This window comes from Camelus dromedarius, chromosome X, assembly GCF_036321535.1.
Source record: "Camelus dromedarius isolate mCamDro1 chromosome X, mCamDro1.pat, whole genome shotgun sequence".
Classification (NCBI taxonomy): Eukaryota; Metazoa; Chordata; class Mammalia; order Artiodactyla; family Camelidae; genus Camelus; species Camelus dromedarius.
In genome coordinates, this window is record NC_087472.1 from 4,036,964 (window position 1) to 4,050,073 (window position 13,110).

Below are 13,110 nucleotides of genomic sequence, written 5' to 3' on the forward strand. Positions count from 1 at the left end.
AGAAAGGAAAACATCAAACTATAAAGAGCAAATTGGATGCTAAATGTTGGTCAAGATATGTCTGTTCAGGGAGGGCACAAAATGACATAGTCCATCGTCCTCCTTATCAAGATACATGATTAAAATAATACAGATTAGTGTTTGTTCATTCTTACCTCCAAGCAATTTTATTCAGTTTGAATTTTTAGCCCAGATTGGTTTTTAAGACACTTCTCAGTCAAAAATTTTAGAGACAGAGAACTGTTCGGGGGGACGTGGAGAAGCATTGGTGGACTCATTTATACTCACACCTGATTTGGAAATACATCTTTGACACAATAGAGCATAAACAATATTTATACTTTCAAAAGTTGAGTTTTAGAAACACTTAAAAAATCACCAATCTTAATAGAAGCCTGATTTTGAAAGTCAGCTTTCTTTAATTTGTTGTGTGATCTAATAATTAATTTTATACTATTACAGAATGAGGAAGCTATTTTAATCAATATTCAAGTTTTAAATGACTTCAAATGTTACATTGTTAAAGTTTATTTTAATGACTAAATATTATTGTACATCATATAGGCTTAAATTCCTTAACATATTTAAAAATAAATGAGAATAGGTTATTTTGAAATATGTTTACTAAAGCAAGCTGTTCTAATCAACTGAAGAGGTGGGGAGAAATCTGAGTTCCTTTAAGCTTTTTAGCAAGCCACATCAAACACTTTACCTAAAGTCCTCAACCCAGGACTAATAAAATGTTGTTGGGAGGCAGCAGTGATTGGGACCATTTTGAGAAAGTACAAGGCTCTCGAGATAGAGGTTGGAGACCAGTCGTTTCTCTTCTCTCCTGATGGTCACGTTAAATCTGGCTTGAAATACCTGTGCATTTAGATGAGGCATGAATGTGCTGGTGAGACAGTGAGACAAACCTCTCACTAATAATAATTAAATCTGGGACAAGCTTTGTAAGTGATGAAAAAGCAACTATCAGAAAAAAAAAATGATCTCACTGCTTCAGATTTCCCCATAGAAGGTTCACTTTGCACAGGAAAGACATTGAGCTTTAGCATAGAAATTCAAGAGAATGGTTCTTCAAGGTTCATTGTTTTGTGAGTACGGTAGATTCCGTCTAGAAAGCTGGTGTTAGGAGCTAGGACTCACACTTGTACTATATTAAGCTTTGACTGCAACTTCCAAGTTGCACAGGACATGATTTGACCCTTGATTTATCCAACCCATGTACAGCATCATCAAAGAAAGGAAAACGCTCACGGATAAAGTGTGTCTTGTGAACACGCCCAGTCCTCTGGGTGCCTTTTTGCTCCCGGTGTTGCCCCAGTGAGGAATTCTCTCTGAGGATCTCATTCCAACCCTGTTCTGGTGACTGGAAGGTCCCACTGAAGGCCCATCAACCTCCTGGTCTCTCCACTACCTTCTCCTCCACCTGAACCCCAGCGAGCAGCAGGGTGGAGAGTTTCTCTAACAGCTGCATGCTGAAAGCAGGTTTTCAAATTGGGCTCTTCAAGGCGCTCCCAGGGTCACCGCGGGAGGGTGGGTGGGGCACAGGCACAGCTGAGCACAGGCAGTTTGCCACGCTTCCCTGGAGCTGCTCTTCCGGCAGTTTCATATGTTGAGTTTCTACATAATCTTTGGGGTAAGTTCTGCGGCTTTAAAAGACTCCAGAGAGTCCAGAGGTACTGAACGAAGAGTAAGCACTCGAGAAAACTCAGTGAGTGATTTTCTTATTTTGATTAATAACTCTAAGATATATGGACTCATTTCCACAAATCCCTACAGGGTACCAGGCGCTGTGCTGGGTACAGACTTTGCAAAGTGGAATAAAGCAGAATCTGTACCCTCAAAGAGCACCCTTAGCGTATGCACCTGTCCCTCTAAGTCTTTGTGAAGGCACTTCAGAGCCCTGTTGTGACTGAGGCTCAGTAACCTCAGCAGTAAAGCCATCTGGGAAGGCTGAGAAGCAGAGATGACCAAACATCTGGTTGACAAAATGTTGGATAAACCAATTTTTGCAAATAATGTCAGAATGGAATCTACCAAACTCGGACAGGAGGGTACGACTGTAGTGGTAAAAAGCACTTGCTTGTTCTCTAGAAATCTAGTATGAAATGGCTTCTAAATACACGATCTGTAACTACAAACAGATGAACACGTAGAACTTGCCACCTGATCAGCTTCAGCTTCAGAAGGGTAGCCATTGTGTTCTTCCTGAAGCTCCTGCACAGCACCAGGTGCATGGACAAGAAAAGGCAAAGAGGGGAAAGAGAAACACGTGCAAACAGACAGGTGAAAGGACAGCAGTTCTTTTTTTAAAGAGACAGTAAGCATGTAAAAGTCGACACACCTTTCATGGCTTTTTGCAAGTCACAACCATTTTCCCCCTTGGAGTTAAGGAAATAACGTGTGGGCCATCTACAGCATCCTCAGCCTAAAATGGGGTATCTATTCTGGGTTTGTGTTGGGGTAGAAAAATGAAAAGCAGACAAACATCATGGATTTCAAAGAATGTATACTGTCTTTTTAAAATCAAGCATTACTGTAGCATACAGCAAAGAAACCAAACAACAGACACAGGACATGCTCATAGCAAATGTATCATACCACGGAAACCGGGCAAATGGCACGATCAAGCCAAAATACAAAGGCAATTTATAGACATGTGTCTTAAACCCAGTAAGTATCCACATACTGTAAGGAACCATTATGGTATCTAGGGGTCAAGTCCACTGGTATTAACATTTCCACACACATGCTCATGCACACACCACGTGCTGGAGTCAAACACAGATATATACAAACAGTCTGTTACTGCTAATTAAAGATTGTGATCTATGAATCAATACCGTATTAAATATTTATAATTACAGTATCAACGTGCTTCAAACAAACAGCTAAAATGTCACATATCTTTAACTCTTTCCAATCCTTTTACATGTATACTGTTTTTAATTTAATTTCTTTATAGGATCAGCTATTGAAACTTTAAGAGCTTGGACTTTTCATTTAGCAGGTGGTATAACTAGTATGAATACTGAAGATGACAAGATTGTAACCCTCTTTAAAAGTGGTCTCAAGTCTCTGAGGCTGAAAATATTGAAATTTAGCATCGATGTATTTTTCCTTCAAGAAACTTTGGTTCCAATGACCACATTTCTTTAAAAGGCAATCAGTGAAGTAGCAAAGCTTTTAAAGAGTTTACTATTTCCCACCTTTCATTTTTGTCAATAAAACAGCTACTTAATATTTTTTTACTTAATATGTTTTTTATCTTTTATCATCAGACTGAATTTAGTACACAGTTGGTACTGACACCCTTCAAAGCAGGACAATTATTTAAATGCAACCAGTTTTTTGAAATTTCCATTTTTTTTAAGTGTAAAGAAAATGGAATCATTCTTTGATAAAAATTTTACAAAAGGAAGAATGAATGACTAAACAACAACCAACCCCCCCCACAGCATTTCAAAGTCCATGCAGATATAAAGCCAAGCACTAACATTTAACAATGGGAATCAGTGAAAGAAAATGAGTCCCAGGGGCAAAAGGACACACGGTGGGAACAAAATTAAACAAAGGTAAACCAACTAGAATAACAAGAATCTGACTTAACCTGCTTAGTTCTGTACTACTTCATTGGCTTCAATAAGATTAAAACTTTAACACTGAAGTCATTAAATTATTCTGTCAAAATCCACATTGTTTTCATTTAATGGAAATAGGTTAATTTTCAACATCTGACACTCAGGTTTAAATACATGCACATTACCAATCTTTGTCTTGCTTTATGAATATTCTGAAATAAAGGGAAGGAAAATCATGAGGAAAATAAAAGCTATAAACCACTAGTTGTAACAGCTACCTCTGTATTTTAAGAAATACTAAATGGGGCTGATTTTGCTAAATTTATCTTCAAGACCTGCACTTCTGGTTTGGGGATTCATCATGCAAACACAAAGTCTTACTTGACCTTGTAATCAAGACTTGAAGTCTTAGATGTCTTACTTAGGATGGACAACAACTGACCACTTTGTTATTGTTGTTAAATTCTTCAGCATGAATTACATGAGGAACGAGGTTAAAAGAGGACTACGTAGGCCTACCCTTACAAGACCCTGCCATGAATATCCATCCGGTCAGAATTCATGTAACACAGCAAGTCAGTACTGCACACTGGTAACAATTTTAGCATCCTGCCCTCATACACGGTGGCTTTTATCGCACATAAAAACATTGTAACAAATAAAGCATTTCTAGTGAACACTTAAAGCTATGACAGAGCAGAGCAAATTGATCTGAGTGACTCATAAAACCAATGAGAAGGTAAAGAACACTAAATAGACCGAGTGTTCAATAAAGCACAGAGACACACAAGTAGGAGGCCCATCCGCTGAAAGCCAAAAATCCTTACCCTTATATCAGGCCTCCTGAAAACCTGTCAGTTAAAACACAGAACATCATCATCATGGACATGTCACTATTGACTTCAAAAGATGCCATTAAGTTCACCAGCCCACGCCCTAGGAAACATCATAATCCTCAAAATAAAACCAAGCAGATCGATCCTAACACATTTGCCCTCTAAGTTTCATTCGATATCCAATCAATCCTAACACATTTGTCCTGTAATTTTCAGGCAAGTCTATGATTTGGAGAAACTTACCGCCCTTAGGCTAAGACAAACTGCATTATTTTAAACACAAACCCCTTCTGTCAAGGGCTATTACAAGACAATGTGAACAGGCTGTGTTTGAAAAGTTCATTTGTGTGTCTGTTTGGAATACTGAATGCATTCTCCCCGTAGAAACAATGATATAAAAAGGCGGTTCGGCCCCCAAACCAGCCCACAGAAACAAAACAAAACCGAACCAAGAAACCACAAAAGCGCCCACAGCTGATGCAGAAGCTCAGATGGAGTGTTAATGGTTTCACAAAGCCTAGTTAACCACAAATCTTAACCTGGTTTCTGCAGGAATTCCATTTCCAACTGGCACTTGGGACTCCCAAATTAAACTCCCTGGTGTGGCCGCCCCACAGGGCCAAGGTGCCATCCCTCACGCCAGCCCCGCCCGCTGCGTGGGAAAGGGGTGGCCACGTGGGGAGTGGTGGGGAAGGGAGAGGAGGGCGAGGGAGGCCCCAGGCCAGGGGAAGCCAAGCTTTACTAAATTGGGACACTGATTTCAGCGAGGTTATTCCTATGCCCGTTGCCTGTGACTCCCACTTGAACGTGCAGCATAAGCATCTGGGCAGTTCTGGGCAAAGGAAACACCCCAGAGAAAGGATGGAACTTTTGAGCAGCCAATAGCGGTAACAGTCTGAGGAAGACGTGAATCATCTGTTCTCCATTCTACAGCCTGAAATCCTATGTTATTTACACAGCACACTGGATGTTCTGTGGAAAACAGGTTATTTAAAAAAAAAGTCACTGGAGGTTTTTATTATAGGTTTTACTCAGGATAGATAAGAAGATCACATGAATACGAGGATACAGACTTCAAAAAAAATCACTGTATCACCATTAAAAGAAAATACTCTTTGAAGTAAAAAAGGTATTCTGAATTAAGTGATGCTGTAGCTCAAGGGGAATTAAGGCCTAGAAGTTCCTAAATATAGACTATTTAGACTAAGAAGCTTAAACTTGGCTTTTTTGGTTTTGGTAGGGGTGGTGGTGATGGATTTGTTTCTCATCTTAATTGTGGTGATAGTTTCCTAAGTGTGTGCTTATCAAAACTTATCAATTTGTATACTTTAAATATGTGGTTTATCATTTGTTAATTATAAGAAAGTTAGTACAAAATAAATAAAATATATGTTTATGTTAATTTAAAAAACTCAAAACTGGACATATATGGTAATAAAAACTCTGGAGCTTCATTCCTCAGTGATAACCACGTTTAACTAGACCGATTTTTCACTGTCTCCATAACCATAAATATGGTTACACCCCTACTTCCTGATTTGTCAACTCTGAACAGTAGCTTTCCCAACTACCTCCCTCTTCCCAATCTGACAGAAATTTAAATTTTCAGTTCTCTTACTGTCATCCTTCTGCAGCAGCTGCATCATTAAAAAAAAAAAAAAAGACCCATGAAATGATTTTTTAGGTGCCCTCTTCTGAGAACCTTGTATATATTAATTCATTTTACTCTCAGAACAACCGTGTGAGATAAAACCTATTATTGGCCACATTTTTGGATGACAAAACCAAGGCACAGTTAAGTACTACCTGGCCAAGTTCAAGGTGGCTGAGCAAGTACTTAAACCCAGATAACCTGCTCACTGCCTCAGCTGTGGTGCCACTCTAATTAACACACAGAAACTAAAGCCTTCAAATATACATCCAATCTCTTGTAACCTCCTTTGGGGTTGATGAAGAAACCGACATCACTGCCTCTTCCCTCGCTTCTCCTCTGCCTCCAAACCTCCGCTCCAGCATGTTCCTACTTTCACATTTGTTCTGTAACTACAATTAACTTTTGAATGCTTTGTCTATAAAGTGATAGCAACAACTGAAAATAAAAACGCAGTGGACCTGGGCCTTGTATGTAGGAGCTGCACCACTGCCAATAAGCCTTTGCTGTTGGAAGGAGGAACTAACCCAGAAGGAAAGGGGTAGGATGATAATCTGCTTTCACACTCACAGAGTTCACCTGTTCTAGTGGCGCTCGCGGTGTTCCTGGTGTGAGGCCAGGTGGGTCCACGGAGGCGCACCTGAAAGCCTCTGACTTGATACCCCTATGGCTCTCTCTGCTTTACAGGTCTCATCTCTCCGGAAATAAGCCGTTTCAGACACACAGAGAGGTTCATTTCCTTTTTCTTGAATCTGATTCTGATCGAGGCCAGAGAAGAGAGCAGTGGTTTGGAGTGGAGAGGCCGGGGCCAGCTCTCACCGGCAGATTGGAGCCTCCGCATACCTGCACTTGGCCTCAGCTTCAACACATACAAAAGGAGAGCAGTCTAGGAATGACTGCAAGGTCCTGACCACAGAGGAGGTTCTCACATCCGAGGAGTCATTTTGGCTTCACTGGAAGACTTCAGAAAACATCTCCCCACCCTAGGCTAAGGGAGGCACGTCGGCATAGTGGTTGAAAGCATGGGCTCTGGAGTGGAACCCTGCCTCCATCACTTACCGCCTGGGAGACCTCAGCCAGCCACACAGGCAGCGGAGGGAGCCTTAGTCTCCCCCTCTCTAAATCAGCGATGCTGAGCGCACCTTCCTCATAAGCTGTTGCGAGGGTTAAATCAGGTAACAGCTGTCCCTGCGGTGGATAAATACTCAGGAAGCGGGGGCTGTTAGTATCGGTACTATTTAGGTAACCTGTAGGTGATGGCTCTCAGCCTCCCCAACTTGCACTGCAACTCCCTTGACCTGCCCTACACCCCCTGGCAACTCCTACACACGCCGAGATCCTATGAGAAGGTGCAAACAAGTTCATGATGATCTCAGTCTACTTTAACACAGCAAGCAGACTGCCCAAAAGTTAACTAAAAATGTACCTGCCTCTAAATGGCTTTCACTAAATCAAGAAAAAGCACTATAAAATGACCCCACTTCTGGACACAGCTCCTAATACCCTTGCAATTAGGGGTGCTTGGAGCATCTTTTGTTCTAATATTTGATCTTTGATCCCAGTTCCTGATGCAGGGCTCCTAAAACGCTTGGAATTATTTGGGTGATAGAAGTGTCTTCTGTTCTAAAGAGGTGACTTCTTGGTGGGCTCCTGGATGGGGGCTGATTATCAGAAAGATCAAGCCATGATTTGAAGCTTGGAACTTCCAGCTTCACTCCCCATCCTTTGGAGAGGGGAGAAGGGCTGGAAAATGAGGAGTTGATAATTGATCACGCCTATTTAGTGGCCTCCAAAAAGATCCCTAAGCCACAGCATTCAGAGAGCTTCTGAGCTGAACACATCTATGTGCTGGGAGGGTGGTGTACCCCAACTCCATGGGAACAGAAGTGCCTGTGCTTGGGACCCTCCCAGACCTCATCCTATGTATCTCTTCATCTGGCTGTTCATCTGGAGCCTTTTCGTATATCCTTTATTATATAATGAACTGGTAAACCTCAGTGTTTACCTGAGTTCTGTCAGTTATTCTAGCAAATGATGGAACTCAAGGAGGGAGTTGTGGGAACCCCCAATTTATAGCCAAGGCAGGCAGAAGTTGTGAGTAACCCGGGGATCGACTGCTTGCAATTGGCATCTGAAATGAGAACTGTTGGGGGACTGAGCCCTTAACCTGTGGGCTCTCCGCTAACTCTGGTTACTATCAGAATCAAACTGAATTGTTGTTGGAGAATTGGTCAGTGTGGGAAAAAACCCATACATCTGGTATCACAAGTATTCTAAGAGGGTGGGGATTCAAACCCAAGCCGGCTGGGTTTAGTGCTGGTGCTCTTAACCTCTATTCAGCCCCACCTAAACCTGTTCCCCTTCTGAGGAGGCTGCCAAGTGCCCTTAAGGCTGAATGCCCAGAATGCCCTGCTCTGCCCACCTTGTTCCTCCCACTGCACCTTGTTTCCTTATCTATTTCGACACTCACCATAGTCCAATTTGTACTGTATTTTTCGGTGTCTCTTTCTTCTACTGTGAATTCCATGCAGCCCAGCCCAGCCTCTTGCACATAATAGCTGCTCACATCACCTTTAGGGAAGTCGACTAGTGTTCAGCAATTACAATACACTCCTCTTATATTCTTTTTACATATCATGTACATTTTTGTAGAGTAATAGTATAAGGCAAATGAGCACTATATTCATTTCATACATTTGCTGCCCTTTTTAAAACAGTAAACCTCTGCTGTAACACCCATTATTACAGATGAGGACACTGAGGCTCAGCAAGGTGAAGTAATTTGTTGGGCAGCTAGTCAGTTACAGGGCTGGAACTCAAGGCAAAGTGCTCTGACTCCAAATTTTGTGATCTTTTTAATAAACCATATAAGATGGTTCCCAAATAAATAGCAGTTTTTTATGAATGAGTTATCATTGAGTTTATGCCTCCAAGAGGCTTCTTTCCAAGAAAAGATTGTAATATTGGAGTAAAAACACCCCTGTTTTCTGTCTTAGGTGTAAAGTCTATAAATAAAGTAATTTTGCTTTAGCAATCAGATCACTACAAGATGAGTTAAAGACTATGAACTCTTGGGTCTTGCTGCAGGCACCTCAATAACCAGCTTCGTGCTCCCCACTGCCTGGAGTCAGAGGCCATGGTCAGGCCAATAACAGTGTCAACCAGTCATCAAAATGCAACCCTAGTCTTTGCGAAACAAGCCATACCTGAACCTTGCCTGACTCCTTTGTCAAACCCTAGCCTGAAACAATCACTGTCCACTCTCTAAAGGCCTCCAGGAAATATGACAAATGAGCCGTTGGATGAAGCCTGCTAGCCCCAATTTCCAGCTACAAAAGGGGTGAGTATACTTGCAATTGAACTAGTACAAGGGTAACTGTTGATACCCTTTTTCACTAACTGGATTCTAACATCTTTATTCACATAACTATATGTTCCATTTAAGTAATACTGATATATCGAGTTATTATAAATATTCATCATAATTTATTATATATGCAACATAGAATCATTCAGCAGTCTGTAAAAATCTTGGCTTTTTAAAAATTAGATTTCTAATTATAAGATAATTGTAGAGTCACAAGTGGTTCTAAGAATACTGTAGAGAGATTCCATGTACCATGAACCATGTCACCAAATTTCCACGATGGTGGTGTATTACAAAACTATAGAATAACCCGAACCAGGACCATGACAGACAGTCAACATGCAGAACAGTTTCATCACCACCTAATGCAGCCCTTTTACAGCCATGCCCACTTCCCTCCCAGCCGCTCCCCTTCTTAGCCCTGGGCAGGCATGAATCTGTTCTCCATTTCTAAAATGTTGTCATTTGAAGACTGTTATACAAATGGAATCACACAGTATGTGACTCTTTGGGAGTGGCATTTTTTACTCTGTAATTCTTAAGATTCATCCAATTCTTTTCTCTGTCCTCTCTGTTCTGCTGTTGAACATATCCATGGAGTCTGGTTTGGTTTGGTTACTGTTAGTTTTTGGTTCTTATCTAGTATTTCCTTGCTGAAACTTTTCTATTTCTTGTCCCTCACTTTCTATGTTCACATTGGTTCAAGCATATTTGTAATTGTTTACTGAAGCAATTTTATGACGGCTTCTTTAAGATCTTTTTCACATAATTCTAACATCTCTGTCATCTCGGTTTTGGCATCTACTGATTCTCTTTTTTCATTCAGTTTCAGACCTTTCTGGTTCTGGTATGACTAGTGATTTTCAATGGAAATCTGGACGTTACGAGAGTGTGGATCTTATTTAAAGCCCCTGTGTTAGGTGGCCTTCTCTGACGCTGCTCCAGCAGGACAAGGGTGGGTGGCACTGCCTCATGACAGCCAGGTAGGGGCAGAAGTCCAGGCTCCCCTCTCTGCCTCCGCTGACATCAGAGGATGGGAGAGTCCTAGTTATTTCTGGGTCGCGTGAGAGTTGCAGCTCCCAGTTAGGCTTCCACTGATCCTTCCCTGGCTGGGAGTGGCAGGGGCACCTCATGACTGCCCCCACATGGCCTCCACTGATACCACAGTGGAAGGGTAGCCTCCATGCCAATGGGCAGTGGTCAAAATCCCAACTTTCCACTAGGCCTCCCGACGCCACCACTGCAAGGTTTGGTGAGACTCACTACAGCCTGGCAAGGTTGGAATCTAGGCTCTGCACTTGGCCGTGCTGGTGGGGTGGGTGTGGGGCCTCATCTTTTCCTGTGGTGTTTCACTGGAGTACAGTGGTTAGTGTTGAAAAGTTTTCTTTTTACTAGGCTGCCCCTTTCCTGGTCCTTTAGCTAGAGAGACTAGGCTTTCGTTGGCATTTCTGTGTAGCTGGCTTCTTCAGCAACAAATCTGGGACACATGTGGCCAAAACAAAACCCAGGGACATCACCACCCTGTCTTGGGTCTTGAGGCCCCTAACCAGTCTGCCTTCTTCTCGCTACCTTTCGAGACATTCTCAGGTTTATTTGATTGATGGGTAATGTCCAGGGATTTTAGTTGTACTTAGTGTGAAAAATAAGAAACAGTACATCTCCTCCATCTCTGCAGCAGCAAAAGCCCAAATCTTGATATTTTTAAGAAATAATTCTACCCGACAAGTCACCCTGGGAGATAGGATAGTGCCCTGACATTACAGTAGTTACAAACTGGAGGCCTGTTGCTCAAACAGGCAGTAGCAGGGTTGGTTTTTTTATTTAGCTGTTTGTTTTTAGGGGGACATGCTGTAGTCTCCAGTCCTCCACAGCCCCCTCCCCTGTCTGTCTAGCTTGTTAACTATCCCATGTAGACATCTCAGTTTGCAAACTCTGATCATGAGGCCAAGTTACCAGCAGTGGATTACGGCCATGGACTCTGAAAGATTATGCTCATGCTTCCCTCCATACACTATTACTTTAAGAAATATAAAACCAGACCTAGCTCAAGCGAAATGAAGCCTTCCCCGTACACTGCCTCCCACTTCCCTCCAAAGCCCTTCTGAAAATTTCTGTTAAGGATACAGAATTTAATCACTGTACTAACCTGTTAAATGATTAAATTTAGTAAAGGACCCTTGCCATTTTCTCCTTTTTCTTCAGAATGTTTAAGAAAGAGCACTGTGTGAAGGGATGCAGAGAGGAGAAACGGGAGGAGAGGTACAGAGACGTGATGGTGATGATGATGGAGCCAGAGGAAAGAGAATGATCACATTAGAACTATAGTGTCCTAATTGCCTGAAGGCTGGCCAAAACCAAATTCTTTTGGACAAAACAAAATTGAAGAATGTTCTAGGAAGAAAGGAATTTAGAGACTTCAAATCTAATCCAAACTCTCTTATCCTTACAGAAAAAGAAACTGACACTCAGAGGTTACAGCAGGCCACAAAGCTGACCAGCACTGTTTGTGCTACTCCACCATGTTCCCTGTTCTCGGCCCAGCTCTACTTTCCAAGCAGTGGAAACTGATCAACTGTGTCACTTCTACTGATAGTTCCTAAAAATGTTTCATTACAATTTATAACTGCATAATTTCATCTAATCTTTGGAACATTACATTCAGATCTTAGTCTTAAATTTTTTGACAAATTCAGGAGAGATTTTTACTCTTTCTTAGCTCAGTAAAAATGGAAGCAACTGAGTGAGTAGTAGGGGAGGGGTGGACAAACAAAACACTTTTACATTGTATTTTATTACATTTCTTCTAGGAGTCTTAATCATCGGGTAAATATTCAGGGATGATTTGGTATTAAGGCATACATTTATTAACTTCATGCATTCACAGTTCACACATAGCTATCTATTTTCTCAGCTGGGACAATGCTTTCCAAACTTCTGGCGCCTCACACACTGCCTCTGCAAGTCTGGTTTGTTGTATCTACGTATCGCCTGTACTGCTATTACCCTTATACTGACTTTAAATCTACTCCTTTTCATACTTCCCCTGGCTTTAAGCAATAATATCCATTAAATCACAAGTCTGATGTGCTAGTTTCTGGAATACACATTAAAATCATCACATAACTGTTAAAGCATGTTCACGGCCATACCATCTAAACCCACCTCATGTGATACCAGTGATACTCTTGCCACAGCTTGGGTGGTCCGACCCGGGGCTGACTTTCAACTTATGATATGAGTAAATAATAAAACAATTCTTCTCCAAAGTCTAACATGAGTTGCTAATTATTCAGATTTGTGGGAATGCACCAGAAATGTATGGTCTTATCACCAATTTCAACAGATACAAAGCTAGGGAAGCCTAGCTTTTCATATTTTATTGTACATAAGAAATACATGAGACACACTGTTCCCCACCCTCAGAGACTGTGATTCACTGAGTGGGACGGGGACCACAGAAGCTGCATTTTTGCAGGCACCTCAAGAAGTGCTGATGCCGGAACACCCAAGGGCCACGTTTTGAAAAATAGTGAACAAGAAGGTGGGGGGAAATTTTTAAAATAACTCTAGCTTTTCGATAGGAGTGGCTTGGGTTCAAGTCTCAAGTCTAACTCTGTAATACTAATAAGCAAGTCACTTAACCTCCCTGAGCCTTGCTTTCTTCATCTATTA

The 13,110-nt window shown here is 41.6% G+C and overlaps 1 protein-coding gene across 5 annotated transcripts in view; it reads right to left on the reverse strand.

Annotated features, from left to right (window-relative positions):
• The window catches only part of MTMR1 (myotubularin related protein 1), a 61,679-nt gene that overhangs the window by 40,172 nt on the left and 8,397 nt on the right, over positions 1-13,110 (reverse strand). For 2 of the 5 annotated variants that reach the window (XM_031446528.2, XM_064483306.1), the window contains exon 3: positions 4,412-4,435. The exons of 1 other annotated variant lie outside the window; for it this stretch is intronic. In XM_031446528.2, the coding sequence (XP_031302388.2) occupies positions 4,412-4,435 (24 nt within the window). Of the gene's footprint in view, positions 1-2,169; positions 2,221-3,769; positions 3,797-4,411; positions 4,436-13,110 lie in introns of all 5 variants that reach the window. 2 more of the 5 variants (XM_031446527.2, XM_064483305.1) reach the window with 2 other exon arrangements.